This window comes from Leptosomus discolor, chromosome 5 (genome assembly GCF_034619465.1).
Source record: "Leptosomus discolor isolate bLepDis1 chromosome 5, bLepDis1.hap2, whole genome shotgun sequence".
Classification (NCBI taxonomy): Eukaryota; Metazoa; Chordata; class Aves; order Leptosomiformes; family Leptosomidae; genus Leptosomus; species Leptosomus discolor.
The window spans coordinates 5694105-5714853 of NC_141395.1; the positions used below are offsets into that span (position 1 = coordinate 5694105).

Here is a 20749-nt window from a genome sequence, read left to right on the forward strand (position 1 = left end):
AATACCTTCATGTTTATTGCCTTCTGATAAGGTTTTCTCCGAGTGTTTGGTTCTCACTTTTCCTGCCTTGCTGCCTTCCGTGTCATTATGTACTATATTCATGTACTTAAATTGTGTGGAAGTCGCAAGTTCTTCCATACATCTTCCCCCCAGCCCATTACATTAATCGCTGTGGGATAAAAAACAGCTTTGCTATCCATCAAGCTCGGCCACTATCTCTATGACACTGATCATGGTTAGCAGAGCAGTTAGTATTAAATGATTGGCAATGGAACGACAAAAGAGTGGGTAGGGAAGATGGATAGCTCTGTGCTACTGCGCTGAAGTGGGAGCAGTAAGCGGCGGTTGAGAGCTGGGTAAATACTATCTGATTGCTGTAATGACGGCGAGGCTGCCCGTTACGGCAAATGTTCTCTCCGTAAGAGGAGCTGAGTACTGGGATAGACGAGCTGAGGAGGACAGAAGGTTCACGAGAGGGTGTGAGAACTGCACTGGTAGGTGTGAGCTAGATCGGCCTTAGGAAACGAGGCTGTGGTTTACTTTGGAGGAGCTGGGCTGGGTAAGCTCACGAGGTCGCTGCCAGTCCTGCGTGTTTTGAGGTTCTCTGAAGTCGCTGATGACTCGCAGTCGTTCCTGAAGCCCACGGGTGGGAGGGAAGGGAGAAAGGCCCACTGAATCCAAAAGAAGTAATGGAGTATATGAACTCTCCCAAGAGAAGGGAGGAAGGAAGTTCTTCTTGAGCAAACCATTTAGTTGCTGAAAGACTGTACAATTTCAGAATGGATGTATTATCTGGTATAATACTCGAAATGTAATGTTTAGCAAAAGGAACAAAATTTGTCCTTGAGTCCTAAACCAAAGCAAAAAATCAAATTGACTACCAGTGATAACATAGCCTCAACATCGTCCTCCAGGGAAATAAAAGAGAAAGCAAAGAAGATGGTGCAATTCAGTCCAGATACTTTATAGTTCCTTCCATACTGCTTTGGGTTTTTTTGTCCTTTAGGATAACTTGCTGGTTCTATTTCTCTTTTCTGTTTAAGTATAACTTTGTTTTCCCGTTATGCAGTCATCTGAATTACCTACAGCTTACCTAGCTTTATCTTTCCTTCATGAAGTTATCTACGCTATAAAAGAAAACTTAAAACTTTAATTTTATTCAAAGTGATGATAAACAGAGCAAATTTATTTTTATTTCCACAATGTTCCTGGTATCTTCAAATTTTGCAGCAGTTTAGTATGTGCTTTTCCTTCCTTGCTTGGGCAGATGTCATCCTATTAGTGCTCAAAAAATTCAAAGAAAATGGTTTTGTTATGTTTTACATGGTAATAAAACTACCGAATTGAAACAATTACATCACTGATTACTCTTTGATATATGGCATTTATCTAAATTAATTATCTTTCAGTATTTGCTAAAAAGGTTAGTATGTGAAAATTCACGGTGATAGAACATCTGCTCAACAGAGGACTTATCAAAGGTATTGTAATAAGCAATGTAATGAATGTTTTCAGCTTTCAAAGGAGAAAATATTGTGTATGGCACTTATTTAAATAATTTGTCTCAAGTCCCGATTTCCATCCTACTTTAAGAAAAAGAAGCAATTTTGCCATAAAAACATTAAATTTGGAAGCTTTACAACTAGTGAAGCTAAAAGTGTAACTTGGAAATATATAAGTTAAAACAGCTAACAGAGGCAGGAGATGAAAAAGATTCATTTGAAGTCCTGCTTAGAGGCACAGCAAGTGGCACGCTGCGTCGAACTGGGTTTGAAATTGGCTCAGGGTGACTTGTTCTCAGTCCCAATCCTTCTGCTCATTTCCTCTGCTTTTCAGGAGTTTGTCTGTCAGACCTTTGTGAGATTTGATCCTGGGTGTAGCTGAGAGCCTTAGTCTTTTCTCCATCGAGCTTCCTGAAGAAGCAGCAAGCACGTGTGCATACAAAAAAGTGTATTGTGCAAGTCGTCTGTCCTAAATTTTCTTTTGCTTGTGAAAGTTTGTGTGGCTTATCAAGGTATATACTTACACTAGGAAGCGCATAGTGTCCTCAGGTATGAGCTCTTGGTCGTCCTGTGAAGGTTTCTGCCACAATTCCATATAAAGATTTTTTTTTTTTTTTTTAATGTGACTTATGGGTTTTTTTTATCTTCTCTTGCAACCATTTCCTCCTGACGAGAAGGCTTAACACCAACACAAATGCAATAAGACCGTGATGAACACATTATGATAATACAGACCAAGGTGGAGACCTTCAGGGGATTTCTCATTCCATATAAATGGTTTCTTCCAAGACGTTTTGTCTGTGACATGGGGAAGAGAGAAGACTTGTTTCAGTGGAAACCTTTGAGGGCTTTCCACAAATGAGAGCGTTTTCACTCACGTTTACTTTGGCACTGTCTAGCTGTCAGCAGCTGAAAGGGCACGTTGTTGACTCTGTTATGGGGCTTGTCATCCTTCATACATAGGGGGATAAGTGATGGTCACTTTGACCCTCCATCTTGACACTAACATTCCATCTAAGTCTGGCTGTTTGGAAAGAAGGACAATTTCACCCTGGGGAACCTGTTTGTGTGTTTCCTCTGGTTTTCAAGGAGGTAAAAGATAATTGTGGAGAACTAGTTCATAGTGAGCTTGTTGGGACTTCAACCTCCTTTCTGTATAGGGCTACTTGGAGTAGGGATTGGCAAATTATAAGATTACAGGTAATGTTTTTCTATTAGTGTATCTCTTATATTAAAGAAGGCATCTGGCTATTCCGTGATATTTTGGTGTCATTAGAGAACATCACTATCATGTCATTTCGTAGTTTGCTGAGACACGTATTATTGTGCGACCTTTTGCTGGTGAGGTAAAAATTGTCACAGGAATATTTGGGTCTTTCTCATTATATGAATATTTCGTCGATTTCTCTGTCTATAATGTGTGCCAAATTAAGGCTGAATAATAACCTTCTCTGGTTCAAATCCACAGGAGGGGACTCGGGGTCAGCCCCCTTAATGGAAATACGTTTTTGTCAAAGGAAGAGCAAAAATGAGAGGAACAAGGCTGCCCTTAGACTTATCACCTGCCCACCTCTGAAAATACTTCAGGATTTGTGTGAAACAGGGGATGTTTCTAGTCTTCTTGTTAACATTATTTGCTCAGCCTGCACTGAGCAACTGTGAAAAATATGAAGAATTATTGTAGCTCTGTGATGTAAATAAGGAATTGGAGCGTGAATATTTATGGATTAGGTTATGGGCTGACAACTACGAGGTCTGATGTTAATCAAAAGACTGACGGTTACCTTGGTGGGCAGAAGATGCGCAGACTGAGAGAAGCTTTCAGGTGGCATTTAAAGATAGGTGGCATAAAGTGAACATACAGTCCTTTTAAGGACTGGTACCTGTGCCTGTGCTTTGCCTATGGATAAAGCAATTAGTTGATTAGTAAGTGCTAAGTGAGTGATAACTAACATGCTAGGAACTGAGTAAATACACCTAGAATATATGTACCCCTGTTTAGGAGTGCTATATGCATAGGAACATACCTACAGCTGGTTAAGCCCCTTTGCACTGCAGAAGCACAAATGAGGGTCTGGTAGATCTTGAGAGAGATTTTTGAATCCTGTGAATAAAACTTTTACTCTCTGACATTGGACGCAGCATTGTACTGAACTGGCTGGGACAGAAATAAATAACAACATTTTTTAATACTCAGTATGTAAAACTCTGTTTACTGTTTTGCAAGACAAATTCCAAGGATTTTGTTTGTAGTTTAATGCAGCTAAAATATTTTACTGTGTGCTCTAAAAATGTAGATTTAACTCAAAAGGTATAAAAGGTTGGAAAAGTATTATATAAAAGTCTGAAAAGTCATAAGTAGGAAGTGCTGTGCATGCTCTTTCTTCCCATCTCCCTTTCAGTTACAGTAATTTAGGCTTTAGCATATGATGAATTCTATCATGGAATATAGTTCTCAACTTTTGACTAAATTTTGCAGAAATTAATCTGCAAACCCTTCCAAGTTTCAGTGAGAGATCAAAGAAAATCCCAAATGGAAAACATGCTTTTGAGAAGGAGAAAAAAAAAGTTCTGTGTTCTTAAGCTCTTGTAATGAAGATAACTTAATTAAAATCAAAGCAAAACTAATTAATAACTTAAAAGTGCAACTTTTTGGTTGCATAATATCCCTGAAACATGGCAGAATGGGTTTATTATCATTGGTAGAAGTTTCTGGTCATGCAGACAGGTGATGCAGTCACCAGTGGATCCGAATGAAAATGTCCAGTTGGGTTGCAGTTTCCTGACAACTCTTACTGGCCTTTCTGCCTTTTCTTAGTCTTCTTACTTGTTGGCTTCTGAAAAAATTCCTCTCCTTTCCTGGGATTTTTGTCTGGGTGTGCAGTCGGTCAGAAACCAGCTGAGCACTTGTATACGTTTATCGTACTTATTCATGGTTTTTATGGTTCTTTCCTTGATCTTGCTGTTCCCCAATTGAAAAGGAAAGCGTATTTACACACACATCCCCATATTCTATGTGCACTTTTTATTGCCCTTTTCCATTCTTGAAACGGAGAGGAAATTGAAAATGCCGAAGTTTTTTGTTTCACTTGAACCATGGTAAAAATATAGATTTTTTTTTTTAATGGATACAAAATTTAATGAAATTGAGTTCATGAAACATTCTTACTTTGAGTTAATCTTAAATTATTTTTATAAAAGCTTTTAAAAATTACGTTATGATGATCTTTTATCCCAAAACATTCGTTGATATAGTGCTATATTGTATAATTCAAAAGCTTCTGCTTGAACGTGGTTTCTGGATTACTTTGCACGTGTGGTTTTTATGAATATTTAGTGAAAGCCTAATGAGCAGATTCCCTGCTATAACGGATCAAGACTTCTATTACGCTGAGTTTTGTTCACTTTGAGGAGTGTTGCCATATGGGAGATCTGGGTTTTTTCGGCGCTCAGGTGCTTTTAGCAGATGGGGATTGAAGTGCTCTGAAGACGGCACACAAGCAGCTGCCACCTAAGCGGGGTGGTGGGGTCACCTAGACCATAGTAGAAGCCTGGCAGATCCGTAGAGTAATGGCCTTCTGAAAGGTGGGACAGTGCTGACGCCTGCAGAGGACAACAGTTGTAGAAATCAACAGCTTTTCTCCACGTCCGGTTGCTTGACGAAGGCAGATATTAATTAGATTCCCAGTGAATCATTTACATTCTCATCACAGAACTGAAGAAACACTCAATTATATAAATGTTATCTCCTGTATAGTCCTTTTCAAGAACCTTGCTGACCTGCTTTTCATAATTACATTCCCTCAGATGGAAAGGATCCAGATCCCTTTGACCTGTACCAGTCCAGGTGATCACGGACAGTGATCCCTCATCATTTAGGAGCTGAGTGCATGTTCACAGAGGGAAGTGCCCTGCTAAATTAGAACGTTCCTGTTGTAGGCAGACATTGGCTACTGTCTTGTGTGCTGTTTTTTTTGTTCGTTTCTTTGCCTTCTCCCCCCGCCCCCCCCCCCCCCCCCCCCTTGTTTATTAACAGCACAATGGAATTTCGGTCTTCCAAGTTTAGTGTAATTGCATAAATTATAATTGTAATTACTTTTCTAATGGAGATTTTGAGCTTTGTCCTCTTAAAGATATGCCTGTCTAGAAAAAAAATAATAATTAAAAAAAAAAAAACCCAAACAACCAAAAATCAACACATTTTTGGCTCTGGAAACATTGACTTTAAAACAAAGGCACTGGGTTTTTTTTGTGTGTGTGAAACTTTCCGTCTAGGAGACATTGCCAGGTGTTTGCAACATAGGATAGGAGTATGATCCTTAGGGAGGCAAAGCTTTCATTTACCCATAGAGAGATGATTTCTAACCATCTGCTCTGTATCTCAAAGAATTGGTATGTTAAAAAATGTGAATTTTCTCATCCTCTGGGAGCCTGCCTGAGCAGCACAAATAATAAATACAGGAGGAAACGGTGTGCGGAGAGGTGCCGCTGAAAAGAACTGCTTTCTTTGCTAACAAGGCCATCTTAGGTGACCATTTTTCAGGAAGTGTTTGTTGGTTTTTGTTTTTTTTTTTTTTTTTAAAAAAAAAACCCACTAATTAGTGTGTGTTTATGATTAACTGGTCCAATTAATTTTTTAAAGATAGCAGCTGAAAATAGAGATAATTCTATAGAAATGCAAAATAAAACAGTTTGAAAAAGCAGTTTCAGCGCCAATAAAACCCCAAGCTAATATTAAGGTGCTTTATTCTAAACAAGATCTGTTTTTCCAAATGTTTTATAACTTAGTGTTTTTTCACTCTGCTAGGTATAGAGAATATAAAAAGCTTAGATCTCCATAATTTCTGTTCCACTGCAGAAAATACAACCCAAGAATTTAATTTTGTGGAAGTAGCTAAATTATTTCAATTTTTAAAAAAAAAGTAGAAAACAAGCCTTTTTTTCCGAGCGCACATGCTCAAAACTAGAGCTATGTATACAATAGCTTTTTAGAACTTGTTTATGTCCAGTTAGGCTACTTTCATAATCTTTGCCCAAAATAAGAACAAATGGAAGATTTATTTGTGTAGACATATGTGACCATGTGCTGCTTTAGAAGAACCTGGTGTGCGAATAGGCGAGGGATAATCCCTACGACAGCGCTTCCTGATTGCTGTATCCCTGTTCCTCCCAGAAAAGAAAAAAGAAAAAGCTTCATATCTTCCTGCCCGGCTTTTGTGTCAGACACTCACTGCCCTTGGGCACGGTGCTGGGATACCTCCCTGTTCCAGAGGGCTTCTCCTCGGAATGCCGTTTACTCAGGCATTTATGGTGTTAGGCGGAAGTTTCTGTCCGACTCCTGTTCGTTTGGTGCTGGACTTGGCAGCGCTGTCTTAACGGTTGGACTCGGTGATCTTAAAGGTCTTTTCCAACCTAAACGGCTCCAGGATTCTCTGGGTCTGTGGTCCCGGCTGGCAGTAGCACTGTTGGGATGCGCTTTGACTGGCTGTTGACATTGAGTAGTGAAAAGGGATTTTATTACAGTGTCTTGGTTTGAAAGACAGGTGTCTGCGGAGGAAGGCAGGAGCCTCCCTTGAAATGGAAAGTGCAACCCCCTTCCCTCCAAATTATTATAATTTTGAAATTAACGGGCCTTCAGACAAAGATATGGGGAATAGGAATAACAGTTCTTTACTAATGTATATATATATAACACAAGGCAGGAAAAAAAAAAACCACACCCCCCTGGTTTACACTGACAGAGTCAGGAATACAACCTGACACCCTGTTAGGGGGGCAGTAGCAGTCCGATAAGATGCTGGCTGCAGTCCTCCTGAAGCGATGAGTGTAGTTCTGTGGAAGCAGCGATCAGGTAAAAGAGTCTGGTCTTCCTCCGAAGGTCCAGTGGTAGGTAGGTAGCTCTTGTCCTCTGGAACTCCAGTGGGGGGAAAAGCTCCTCTGGGAATCCAGTGGAAGAAGGCTGCTAGGGTGTTCGAGATCTCCGTTTTTATTTGGCATGGACTGCTTGGCTCCTTCCCCCCGGGCGGAGCATCTCACCATGGGATGGGGAGTCGTGAGGCAGTTCCTTGATGGGCCATTGAGAGGAGATAGTCCAGGAGCGAGTTATGGATGGGTCAGGCGATAAGGCATTGTTGTGCCCATGAACAGGAGATAGTCCAGAGGGGGCAGGCAGGGAGCACTGCCCCACCTGGTCTCAACAGCTCCTGAAGATGGTGATAGAATACTTTTTTTTTTTTCCTTTTGGCACATTTTACGCTGTAACCTGGGACATACAGATAAAAGTATAAAACATAAGGGAATGTTGCAGAGGAGGAAGGTCTTTAAATTAATGGCAGCTTTACGGGTTGTCTTTTGCTCTGCTTTAAATTTAACTTTTCCAAGGGAGCAATGTTAAGGGCTGTGTAGAACAGGGATCTGTTCATTTTGCACCGTCTTCCTCCCTTGGTGCTGGGGTTTCCTCGGTGACAGCCGCAGGACTTGTGGACAGGGCTTAATATAGACATTGCACCGAAAAGCCACGAAAGAGCAGTTCTGCACCTTTCCCCGTGATCACTGCAAGGCTTGTTTACAAACTTGAATAACTTGAGTGAAATTCTTCATTGGCTTCAAATCTGGTTTTCTAAACACTGGGCTCTGCATGCTGCAGTGTAGAATTAGACTTGGAGTCTTACATTTTGGCACAGAAGACCACATTGGTTTCTCCTTTTACCTGATTACTGTCAGTTAGGCCTTTGGAAAAAAATCAAGGTTTCTTTTTCTCTAGGTATTGTGCATGTAGGTAATTGGGTAGGCTCATGTAGAACCAGTCGCTTGTGTGAACTTGGCTACATAAATGTTTTCACAACTTTACATTTTTATATTTATTCGTCAATGTTTTTTTTTTCCACTTAGCTGTCAGTTCAGTAATCTATTACGAAATTAGAAAAATCTAATCTGAAATAATTTGATCTTTTGAATCTTAATTCATGAAGTTAGCCATTTCGACTATTTTTTGGTCTGAGAAATAATTGTTCTTGGTATAAATGAGTGGACGTGGTAGATAACTGGTTTTGTGCTAGTTTTAATATCCCCAGCTCTATTACAAACAGGCATGTATTATACAGAGAAAGACAGTTCAGACTGTAGTACAAGGTTTCCATAAAGAAACAGGAGTTTATTATGAATTTCAAGAATATTATAAAACCAAAATATTAAACAGTTCTTCATATAGGTTTTGCTCATAGTACTGTATATCTTTAAAATGCTGAAACTTGCCAAACTCCCCCTATCTGTCTGACTTCCAAGATGTTTTTTCAAGAAGCACTATCAAAGCAGGACCTTTGATCATCTCCCTGGAAGATTTAAGCAAAACCAGTTCCACGTGCATGTAAACTTTTAATTTTAGTCACTCGTTTTTTTTCAGTGACGAGAAACAACTTAAATGAGTGATCACTGCTGTTGAAGTAAAGGCGAGGAATTAAAATATAACAGAAATGCTTTGGTTCCTACAGTTACAAGAGCTGTGATGTAGCTAGTTTAAGCAGTATGAAATATATCTGTATAATAGTTGCAACTTGGAAACGTTTGAACCTGTATCCATCGATAGCTTTAGAGACTGACCTTGAAAATGAGGTATGCGCATATGAAATGATAGGTTAATATTGATGGAGTCTTCCCATTGTTACTTCCTAGAGTAATAACACATAAATGTCCCGCAAACTGTGCTGTAAGGGTTTTCCTTTGAAGCTCAGCCAGCTTTACAAGCATGTTTAGAAACACATCTTACAGTGATTAAACATCAAAATATGTATGTAGTGTCTGCTTGTGAAATAGGTGTTTTGTTCAGGAGGCCAGTTGGGTTGTTCTGAGGAACATGCTAATTCTAGTTGACATATCAGACTAAGAAATTAATACTGTAGTGCTTCCTGAAAAGTTGAAGCACTTAATCACAAGTTGCAGCAACGAGGGTCTTCCAGCGGTGTGCCGGGCACCGACTGCCAGCGTGCAAAGAGCGGTAAGAAAAAGGCAACAGAATCGGTGAGCTTTGGTATGAGCTAGACCGATGGATAGGTCTACAAGCGGAACTGGGGTAATTCTGGCCTTGTTTATGCCTGACTTTATAACTCTGTGACAGGGTTGACTCCAGTGAAGTTGCTTCTCACTTGTATCAGTGTAAGAATAATCAAGAAATCTTTTTCCAGCCATCTGTAATGTAACCTTGTGGCAGGCACTACTGAAACTTATATATAGATAAAATGAATACAATATATTGCACAGAGGCTTTGTGAGCTCTAATTAATGCTGGAACAGTTTAAAATTAATTAATGATGGAATACTCTTGAGTTAATTACCTCTAGATAGCAAGGACATCAGACTTTGGTGGTTGAATCCAGCAGATGGTTTGGGTGTGCCAGGCTTCCAAAATTGCCCTCTTTAAGGCCATTGTTTTCAAGGTGCCTCAGTGTTGACCTTCAATAACTAAACCCTTTGTCTGCAAATTTGTCACAGGAAATATAACATGGTTTTTGTATAAAATTGAGATAAGATTTGGTCTTTAAAATATGTATCTAAAGAAAGAGTACACAATATATCTGTTTATTTAAAAATCCCTTTGCTTACAGAAATGCATCCTTGAAAATCTGATGTTTTGAAACAACAATTTGACAATGTTTTCTGGGGCAGGAGAGGAGAATGGGGTACCTCCCTGCTGGTAATATGAAATTAAAGCTTGTTGATTTCTATCTAGTAAACAAATTTACTTCATGGTAAAACGATAAGAGAAAACTAGAATTTCTTAAAATTCTGTTTGATAGAGATAGTTTATGCTGATGCTGTTCGTGTCTGGTTGGAACGGTTATGGGATGCTTCCCCTGAAACACTGCAGCTGGATGTTAGGCTCTACAGACTAAGTAAGGGCATTAGATATCATTACATTATTACTTCATATTGTTTCTATTGTTTGCTTTGATTTCTGTTTTCAGAATCACTTTATTTTCAGTTTTCATTGTGCCACTTTATTTTCCTTCATTTATGATCACTGCATTCTAAAACGTTTCTCATTTTCAGAAGAACATCAGTTGTATGATGTAGGAGAGCTTCTGTGTCGTGATTACGTGACTTGTGTCTCCCAGCACTGGCTGTGTGATGGAGAGCCTGATTGTCCTGGTGATTCAGAGGAGTCTTTAGACACATGTAATTAAAAAAAAAAGGAGCCAACCATATTTTGTCTTCCTCTTAACGACAACATTTATAGTCGCACTAACTATACAATTGAAAGGATGGATTCAATTTTTTTTTTTAATAAATCCTGAATAAGCCTTCATATCAAGGGGAACAGGTTACATTCACTGCGTAGGTGAGAGACAAAAGAAATGGAAGAGATGGAAGGTGTTTTGCTCACGTGCCACCGTGTAACGAGCACTGTCGCCAGAGCATATGTTTCCTCTGCTCTCACTGAGCTCTAGATGTGCTGTAGAGGGCAGAGGCAAAGTCAGACACAGGAAAAATGTATTCCCCTGAAGACATTTAGGGGGAGGTGGGGTGGAAATGAGTAGTGCAAAATGTTTTCAATAAAAGTATGAAGAGCATGCAAACATCAAAGGGAAGAATGAAAGACGATGTAAAAACTATGAGGGGGAAAGAAGTAAAGAAAGGAAAATGAGGGAAAGCTTTAATAAAACATGTTTAATTATAATAAAAGACCTTGTTTTTTTCAATGTGGCTAAGAGCTTCTGAAGACTGGAGTAGCAACCTTACAGACTTTTTTTCTTATCAGCCTTGTAGACTACTGATGAGGTGATATTAAATCTTAATGTTCCCTTGTTTCGTGCGTTCGGAGGAAAATGAGGGAATTTCCTGATTTTATCCCCAGGATAATCACTTAATGTGAGAGAAGAACCATGTACTTTGTATCAAAGCAATACTGACAATCAGGAAGGCTAGAAATGTGGTTTACTGCTACAAGAAAAGAAAATATCAAACTTCAGACAGTATTTAGGAGCCTAATCTTTGAAATGAGGGACAGAAATTCAAGATGTCTGGAAACCATTTCTGTCTGGGCAAACATTGCACCGATGATTGCAACCTTCTTGCTCCAGCGTTTGTTCTGTGGAACAGATAGGAAAATTGCCTCCGGGGCTGTGGTGAAGGTTGTCTGATGGACTGCCTTTGAAATACTTTGGGATTCTCAGAAACAAAATACTGTAGTTGGAAGCATCAGGTACAGTTAAGATTTTATTACTGCTCTGATGACTGTCTTCTCTCATGTCATATCTTTAAGCATAGTGTTAGTATGTGCAGTTGAAGGTTTTTCTGCTAACTAATGAATATTGTGATAAGAGCTTAAAATGGTCACACACACAACTTTTAATTTACCTCCTGATATTTAGCACGTAGTTCCAAATCCAGCAGCTTGCTGGGTGCCTTGGTATTTTCCTCTCAGGAACTTTGCGTGTTTATTGTACAGACCGTATGATCTGTGTTCAGTCATGTCATTCAAAGTCATGTCATATTAAAAAAAAAACACCTTTGAAGTTTACTGATGGCTTTAAAAAAAAAAAAAAAAGGGAGCAGGGTGGGGAAGCAAGCCTGCGCTCTTCCTGACGTCAGCCAGCCTGATCTTCGTGGAAACCCCTTCCCCTTTGCAAATGCTCACAAGTTTCTGGAGGATGCGTTCCTTTGGCTGGCCGAAGTCAAAGGCAGGAGTTAGCATCGTGGCTTTTCTGGTTGTAGAGCAGGAAGATGTTTGACTCCTTGTGCATGGACAGCTTACATAGACCTTGGCTGACAAGCTGCTGGTTGGTGAGGTGCCTGGGCAAGACTTGGCTGTACTGGCCGAGACGGTCATCGTGTGTGGCTGGTGCCCTGTCTCACCCTTTCGGTTCAACTCAGCCCAGGACCCCGCTTGAGAACCAAGTGACGGCACTGGGATGCTGGGGGAAACTTTCCTATGTATTTGCTCACGATTATGTTTTTGGTCTCAACGGTTCTGTGTTGATTTAGTCAGCGCAATTCGCTATCAAATGTATTATTTCTTCATCAGGTAAGTTGTTTCTCATTAGAGATTAATATAGCGTTCCTGAATTTTCCTGCTGATACTTGGCATCACGGCATCTGCAAGGAGGTATAAACTACCTGTAAAATAACCTTATGAAATATTTGAGGAGTCTGTGGTGTTAATGCCAGGGATGCAGCACCTTCCAGTTCTAGCGCACCGAGTCATGTTGTCTGTGTGTTTATAGATGAATGCAGCCGCTATTTGTCAGCTCTTTGCTGACTTACGTACGATGAATTATTTGGTGTAGCCTGACAGATATTGCTAGTTGTTCCTATAGCCGTAAACAAATGGAGTTTGATTGATTTTTCTGTGGATTTGTGCCTGGTAATAGGGTTTTCTGGGTTCTAATAACATGCAAGCATTGATCAAAGCTTTTTCCTGCGAGTGGAAGTTCTTACCTTCTCTCCGATGGGGTTTTCAGGGTGTGTAAAAAGAGGGAAATTCTCATGCTGCATCTTTTCCCATGGTGAGAATATGCAAAGCCTTACTAGTTTCATCACTCAACCATCTGTTTGCAGAAAACTTCTAGGAACTAAATATCTTTGTGGCCCCTCTCCTGGTGGCATTTTAAGCAGGTTTTGCAATAGCACCTGAAAGTTATTAGACTGTACAAACACTTAAGATGACCGTATTAACTAATTTCCTCACGAATTCACCTGAAATCATACAGTCTAGTCCCTTTATTAGCATTAGTAAAGAGGTCTAGGATTGGACAGAAATGAGAAAAACGTGGTGTTCTTGGGTATCGTTGAATTCGGCTTCTGCGTTGGCAAAGGTTGGGGCTGGGCTTTCGGCAAAGGTTGGGGCTGGGCTTTCGGCAGGCACAGCTTCCGTGGGCTTTCAGCGAGTGTGATGGAGGTGTCCCGTCACTGCCTGCGACTCTTCTGAGTCAACAAAGAGCTTCCATCACCAGCCTGTTTCCCTTCTACTCCCCATCTTCCACTAAATGGTCTCAGAAATAGCTTTGCAAAACCAGAAGTGATTTCCTACGGCACCTGTACCTGTGTTCTGCTCTTTCGTAGCAGCTGTAATTCTTTCTGCTCTCAGTGGAGCCGCTGCTTTTTATAGTGCGGAAGAACCTGGTTCAGTAATTTGTGATGAATAATTTAGTGAACCAATTTTGTTGCTTCTCTGTTTGTGAGAAAATTGATTTTAAAAAAATATTATTAATAAAACTCTTGACCAAGTAATTTCTACCCTTTCTTGGGTAGCAGGTCTCTAGGTTGTTTGTAAGGTGTTTGCAAGTAGTCAGGATTCAAAAATCAATTTACTTAACGTAATCGGATGATGCCAGGTTCTTCAGTAGGCTAAATCGGCAAGTTCACTTGGAATCGATAGAACTCTTATCAGGCGCCCCAGAATCTGCCTAGACAAGTTTGACTTTTACAGATAGCTGTTGGTCTGGAGGTTGTTGCAAATGTTTAGAGGACTTCCTTACTGTAAAAATAATAATTACCAAAAAAAAAAAAAAAAAAGAAAAAAGTTGCTGCCTGTAGATTCATCTACTGGACTGCTTTGGTGGGACAATAACAAAAGTCAAATATGCTGTTAAAACGCATGGAGTTTAAAAAAACAAAAATAGCGACAACCTTTTTTATCACCTAGTGTCTGTTCACTGTTGGCTTCTTTAGGCCAATTGGAAACACTTGTTTAATACTGGTTTTCTTGTTTGTTTTTTTTTTTTAATTTTGTTTTGTTTATTTTACCATTATTTTACCGTTCTTACCACCACTATTGGTCTTAAGCTGTAAGCATTTGCCTATCTCAGCAACTTTTATAGGGAAGTTCGCAAATTGTATCTAAAGATCCAATTTACATCGTTGGTTATTTTGGGGGTACGTGTGTGTGGCGTTCCACAGTTGTACCTCCGAATAACACATTCGTCTCTAAACAAGCTGTGTGGCTGCCCAAGGAATCGCAATGGCTTCTGAAATCTAGCCGTCTGATTTGATGCACTATTGCCTGGTTTCCTTTTCAACCTCCTACTAGGCTGAGATCTAAAAGGGATATAGGCAAATGACTCCATCCATGTAGTACTTGAGGGTTTTTTTTTGTGTGTTTGGAGCTTCAGAATTTGTCTGGCTTGCATGTTGTTTTCTAACATCAGTGCACAAACTCCTCTCTGTCAGAATGCATTGTGCTAAGGCAAGGTGAAGCAAAGGAGCAGGGAAAGAATTATTTTCTGTAGCTTCTTTCTGGAACTGTACACATTGATTGTGTTTTGGTTTTTGTAATGCTCGGTGCAGCAGCAGTTCCAGCAGGGGCTGGTTTATTGCCTCTTAGCCATGACGTAGAGGAAGATGCTATAACGCTCCCTGATACCTGCCCTATGAAGAGAGACTCGAGGTCTGGCACAAGTAATCGCTGAGCTGTTTTCATGTCATTCTGTGGCATGTTACAGGCAGCAGTGCTTTGTTATGGCACAGTTACCCGTAAGAACCATCTATGACCTTAAGTATTGCTTGAATATCATGAATCTCTTATGAGAGGGGAAAAAAAAAAACCACAGTACAATATGAGATCTCCTACTACCAAGACATGAAAGTACTTGACACTCAGTTATTTTAGCAGCATCAAATTCCTGAAAACATTTCACTCTGCACCTCCAGACTGCATCTGTGCCTCTTGTGTTGTCCACAGCTGCACTTTCTTTGTTATGCTGGCACTGTTGTTCTTGTATTTGAGCTTTCTTAAATGGTAGCCAAATGACTGTTGGAATACATGCCACACACACAATTTATTTGTAGCTGTCTGGTCCTAAATTAAAAGAACCCTGGTTTCTGTTAACAAATCATCAAATTTTAATGGTCCCTATCTCTAGAAGTTTGAGCAGATGTAGGCTTATCGTAACATGTTGACATGATCTCTGATAATAATCTTTCTCTGGGATTTGAGAGAGTATCGTCTTTTATAATCATGATTAAACTCAAGTTGGAGGAGCAAAAGAAAGGCAACAATCAGAAATACCTTGTTTAAAAGCTTGAGTCTCACTTTGTTTGCTAAAATAGCTTCTTTTATTCTCTGGATGCTAATTATGTGAGACCAGTTTCATAAGCTTGAAAATTGTTAATTGGGTACCTCAGTTGTAGTTCTTTTACTAGCAAAGGAGAAGGTAATTGAGTGCCGTGTTGCTCTTGTGGTATGAAACAATGAAGATAAAATTTCCTAAAGCTCCTAATTCTTTTATGAGTAGATTAATTGACATTCAATAGAAGCCAGGTTCCCAAACTACTCTTAAGTAGCTTTGGAAAATCCCAGATCAATGAATAACTTGCATACATTAAAGATGAGCTGCCATGAGGCTATGGAAGGTAAATGGAGAAAATGCTGGACGTGAGGGGAAAATGTGGTCTTATATTTTCATTCTTTATAATTTTGTTGTACGTAGTTACTGTCGAACAAGCAATCTGCTACATAAAACAGCTGCTTACACCTGTTCTTCAGCAAGCTACTTGGCTGTGTTATTGGTTAGATTAATTTAAACTGCTTTGAGGTGATGAATGTATACTCGCTTTTTCTGTCTGATCAGGATCTATGAATCTATGATTCTGTATCAGTAGTGTAGAACTTAACTTTTAAAGCTCTTGTAGGAAATGAACCACAACAAAATGACAAATGTCAACAAATTTTATGAAACTGCTGCTAGTTTACATAAAATGAAGTTAAACGCTTAATGCAATACAATATTGCCATGCTTTTATGTTAGCTGGTGAAAAGGAGTGCTTCTGACAGAACAAGATGAATGTTTTGAAGTAGGATTAACTTTCCCAATACAATTTTTACATACCTGAAAGTAAACAAACCTTCCACTGAGGATCTCCTTGAGGTCTGGCAAAGCTACTGTGGTTGGTAACCACAGGTAAAGAAAAGGTGTAAAAAGATGTATTTATTATTTATTCGCCATCCTGTTTTCTACTATAGTCTGTCAGGTCTGCCGTGCTTGATCCCATTCCGATAGTTTGCCATTGCCTGCCCCCTTTTTTCTGGTGACCCCCTGTGTGACTGCTACCTGAAGCTGAAGGCTTCTGACCTCTGCTTTCTCCTTACGGCGTTGGTTGGGAAAACTGCTGCGCTCGGCCCCTCCAGGAAAGGTCATTTTGCTGGTGTGATGGGATTGCTGATGTTCTGGTAGTTAACTGAATATTAGAGGAAACAGTCTGGAAAGGATGAATGTCGATGGTGCTCGTACCCTCTAAGCCTTTTGGAAAGGTTACAGAGAAGCACCCCATTGAGACAAATCCTGCGTCGCGCTCGATCTGGAGGAATTCAGGTTGTTCCGCTGTGGCATTTGGGACCTGTGTTGATGAGGCCCAGTTGTCTTCCTGAGAGGGCTCCTACTTTGGGCTTATTCCTACGTTTCTCACCACTAATTCTGCTCCTTTTCCCTTTGAGCTGCCCCGTCCTTGGGTGCAGGGGAGCACTTGCCTTGGGCCAGCAATATGCTTTTATGTTTTTTGTGCTTACTCTCTGTCACAGCCAGCATATGAGCAATGGTATTGGGGCCCTAGAGAACATTTAGAGGCAATTCCTTTCTATAATTTCCCAACGGACGGTAATACTACTTCTGAGACATAAGCACATTGTCAAATGACTGGAGTACGTGCGTTATCCTTCTCTGAATAAAACTAGTTCGTTCATATTGTGTGAGTGACTTTGAGTACTGGGTGTGACTAAACAGATGGCTGTGGCCCTCCTATGGAGCTTATGATGGTGATGGTTATTTGGACGTGTACTGGGGGTGTGGGTGTCTGGGTGCTGGCAGCCAGGCCTGCGGGGGCTCCTCTGTGAGGGACCCAGGGCTGCCCTGTGCCGGGCAGGACGCAGCTGGGCCTGTCAGCCATGCTGGTGGCGCCTCTGGGAAAAGGTGTTTAAGAAGGGGCAAAACGCTGCCGAGCACCGGGGGGTGGGTAAAGAAACAGGCCTGTGAGCACCCAGGGCAGAGGAGGAGGAGGAGGAGTGGGTGGAGGAGGAGGGGGTGGAGGTGCTGTGGGCGCCTGGGCAGAGACCCCATGGGGAAACCATGGAGGGGCAGGTGGGTATTTCCTGAAGAAGCTGTGTCCTGTGGAGAGGAGCCCAGCGTGGGGCAGGTTCTCCTGGCAGGGACTGCAGTCCAGCTCTCGACTAAGATTAATCGTCCCGACCTTGAGCGTGTTTTGCCTGTGACAGTAAGTGGCGAGTGATCTCCTTGACTTGATCTCGACCGATGAGCTTTGCCGGCTGATCTTCTCCCCCATGCTGTTGGGGAGGGGGAGCGAGCGAGCAGCTGGGTGGGTGTCGGGCAACTGGCCACCGTCAGCCCCCCGCAGGGCTACCCCTGTCTGATCCCAGTATTACGTGGGCTGTGTCCATACACGGAGCTAAACCCGCAGTGAAGGAAAGTTGGCGTACGGCCGAGCGCCGGTGGGGCGCTGGGCACGAGCTGATGAGTCCCACCAGCAGGAGGTGTTAGGGATTTTGCTTGGAGCTGCATTGCGTTCTCCCATCGGAAGTATGGAATGAAAGCTTGTGCTTGCTTTTAAATTATTTATTTGGGTTTTTTTAATGATAAAAGGTGGCTCTATGTGTCCATGATAATTATGGGAACTGGAGTAGGATAGGAAGATCAAGAGGGAATGTTTGAAAGGATAGATAACAAAGGGCTTGAGGAGTGCCATGGTACGCTAAACACCTATTGTATGTATCATATACCCTGTCTGCCAGGTAATGCTGCAGGAACTAAAGTTTACACTGTACTGAACACAGGGATCTTGCAAGAGCAAGGTGTAAGTCTGTCCAGCTGGTGTCAGAAGTCTAGTGAGTCTCATTCCTGGTCCCTTGTCAGGCACCGCTGCCTTATCTGTAAAGGGTTAGCAACAGGGGCTTGGCTTCCAGGAGTGTTCGTTTTGTAGGGGGCTGCAGTTGCAGCTTTGTAAATGAAGAATATTTTTTCTTAAATGATCGTTTTGAAGGTGACGTGCTACAGTCAGGTAAACATTAGAATTTGGCAGGGAATAGAATTACGTGCTTCTGCTAATTTATTTTTTCAACCGTTTTAAAGACTAAAAGAATTCAGTAACTTTTTTTAATAGTTTATTTTCCATTTTGTGTATTTATTTATACTCTGGTCTTCAGTCTGAATGTTCTTTAATGTTTTCCTTTATGTAGTCCGTACATCTAATCCTGCTTCAGACAAACATAAATGCCTTAAAAAGTAGTTGAAGACTTTGCAACAGAGTTTGATTATTCTTTTGAAGTTAACGTAAGTGTTATATATGCAGATACTTAAACAATTCTTTACAACTTAGCAATATAAATAGTTACATTAACTTTTATTACAGGCCAATAGGTTTTTGTAAGGCTAGCTCGTTTCGGGTTTACTAGTAATGATTTGCGCCTTGCAAGTGTGCAGCAGGAGATCTGTGTGGTGCACAAAAACTGTAAGAAAGAAAAATTCCTTTGTTTTTTAAATGCTTTGAGCTCGTAATATGAAATGATCTTTAGACGAGATTTTCCCTGGTGTTCAAGAAAGTGCTAGAGTTTATGTGGCCATCTGAGAACATAAAATGGAGCATTAGATTTCATTTTGCCTTTCCACATGGGGCAAATTTTTCAAAATGTTTATTTTAGGAATTTGGAAGGGGGGTGGGGGGGGTGGTGGTGTCAAAATCACAGAATCTCCTACACAAGGAATCGCGGTGTCATTACTGCCTCCCTGGAACCTCTCCAGGTTCAAATAAGTATAATTTTTGTAGCTGTCCAGCTGCATGTTTTCTTTTTTGGAATAAAGTATGCGATAAGAAGTTCAGGACTGAAGGACTTGAAGGTCGTTGTATCTCTCGGTGACATGGTCATTAGAAATCCTACTCTTTTTTTTTTTTTTTTTTTTCTGGTCTACAGCTGATTATCTTGTGCATGGTTTTCCAAAAGTGGTTCACGGGGAATTCAATTAAATGATTGCTGACAAAATGAGCCTCTGTTAAGGTCTGTGGAAACATGTAGGTATAATACAAGGCCAGGATAGAGCCTTTGAAGGATGATGCCTGATACCTAAAACTCTGAAACAGCTCATTTATGGATTAATTGCTTGCTAAAATTGCACTTCCTACAGAGAAGCAGATCTAATGGGATATATACTCATAAGACAAGGAAATGAAAAGATCAATCTTTTGAAAAACCTATAAAAGTAATTCATACTTTGACCAAGACTTTGTTTTCAAGTTTTTAACCCAAAGCAATTTTATTTTCACAGCTGAGCTATAAATTACACCCCCCAAAAAAGCACAGATGTGGCAAGAAGAGGTGGAAAGACTTGGCACAGATTCTCTATCATGAGGTTGCGCTAGCTGTTAAGTCTAACCTAAGGACGTTTGGTTTTGGGTTTTTTTAGCATTGACATTCTTGACAGTATTTGGCCGCAAATAAGACACATGTTTCGGTGTTCATCGCAGTTTGGGCGTGGGCCGACTTTCGGGTGCAGATGCAATCCTGTCTGGATTCAGAGGAGGGCTGTATCTCCTGCACTGTCAGTGCAGGAGAGCCCAGGGAGGAGCTAAACACTAGCGCTGTCTTTGAAAGAAGCTGCACCCGCGAGTCTCTCGGGTACGCTGGGGCCCAGAGTGTCTGTCTGCCTGGAAAGGTGGGGCAGTAACGATCGTTGGGAAGGTGATGGAGGGGAGAGATGTGAGGTTGCAGTGTGGGGTTTCTTGGTTTTGTGGGGGTTTTTTTGTTTTTTTTTGTTTTGTTTTAGAAGCTCGTTATTTAGTTTGGTATGTATTGATTTGAACTTTTTCCCATGACGTTTTTGTCCCTATTTCCATGCACATTTATTTGTAATCCATTTAATTCGCATTCTCTTTTACAACTTAACAATGTTATTGCTTATTTTCTCTTCCTTTCGTACTTATGTCTTTGCAACTCTTTCAGGGACTTCTGAACAGCGGTTATCGCTTTCACTCCAGCTCTGCATTTTTCTGCAATTTTTTTTTGTTTAGCCCTAATCCTCACTGTTGCTTTATTCATTATTTTCCCACTTTTTTTCTTAGTTCTGCTGACAAAACTACTAAAACTACTATGAAAACTATTTTTCATCCTCTGTGTTCCTTTATTTTTTCTCTGTCATCATCCTAAACAGATTCCTTTTCCCCTCCCGTAGGTCTCATCCTTTTCTCTTTATTGTTGTCCTAAGTCTTATTCCTTCATTTTTTGTCTCACTTTTTATCTTCCCATTAACCGT

General features: G+C 40.7%; 1 protein-coding gene across 1 annotated transcript in view; it reads left to right on the forward strand.

The window, feature by feature from the left end:
- Positions 1–379: 379 nt before the first annotated feature.
- The window catches only part of LRP1B (LDL receptor related protein 1B), a 578117-nt gene continuing 557747 nt past the window's right edge, over positions 380–20749 (forward strand). Inside the window, exons 1-4 of the mRNA XM_086465459.1 lie at positions 380–494; positions 9415–9495; positions 10295–10390; positions 10548–10673. Coding sequence (XP_086321585.1) covers positions 380–494; positions 9415–9495; positions 10295–10390; positions 10548–10673 — 418 coding nt within the window. The remainder of the gene's footprint in view (positions 495–9414; positions 9496–10294; positions 10391–10547; positions 10674–20749) is intronic.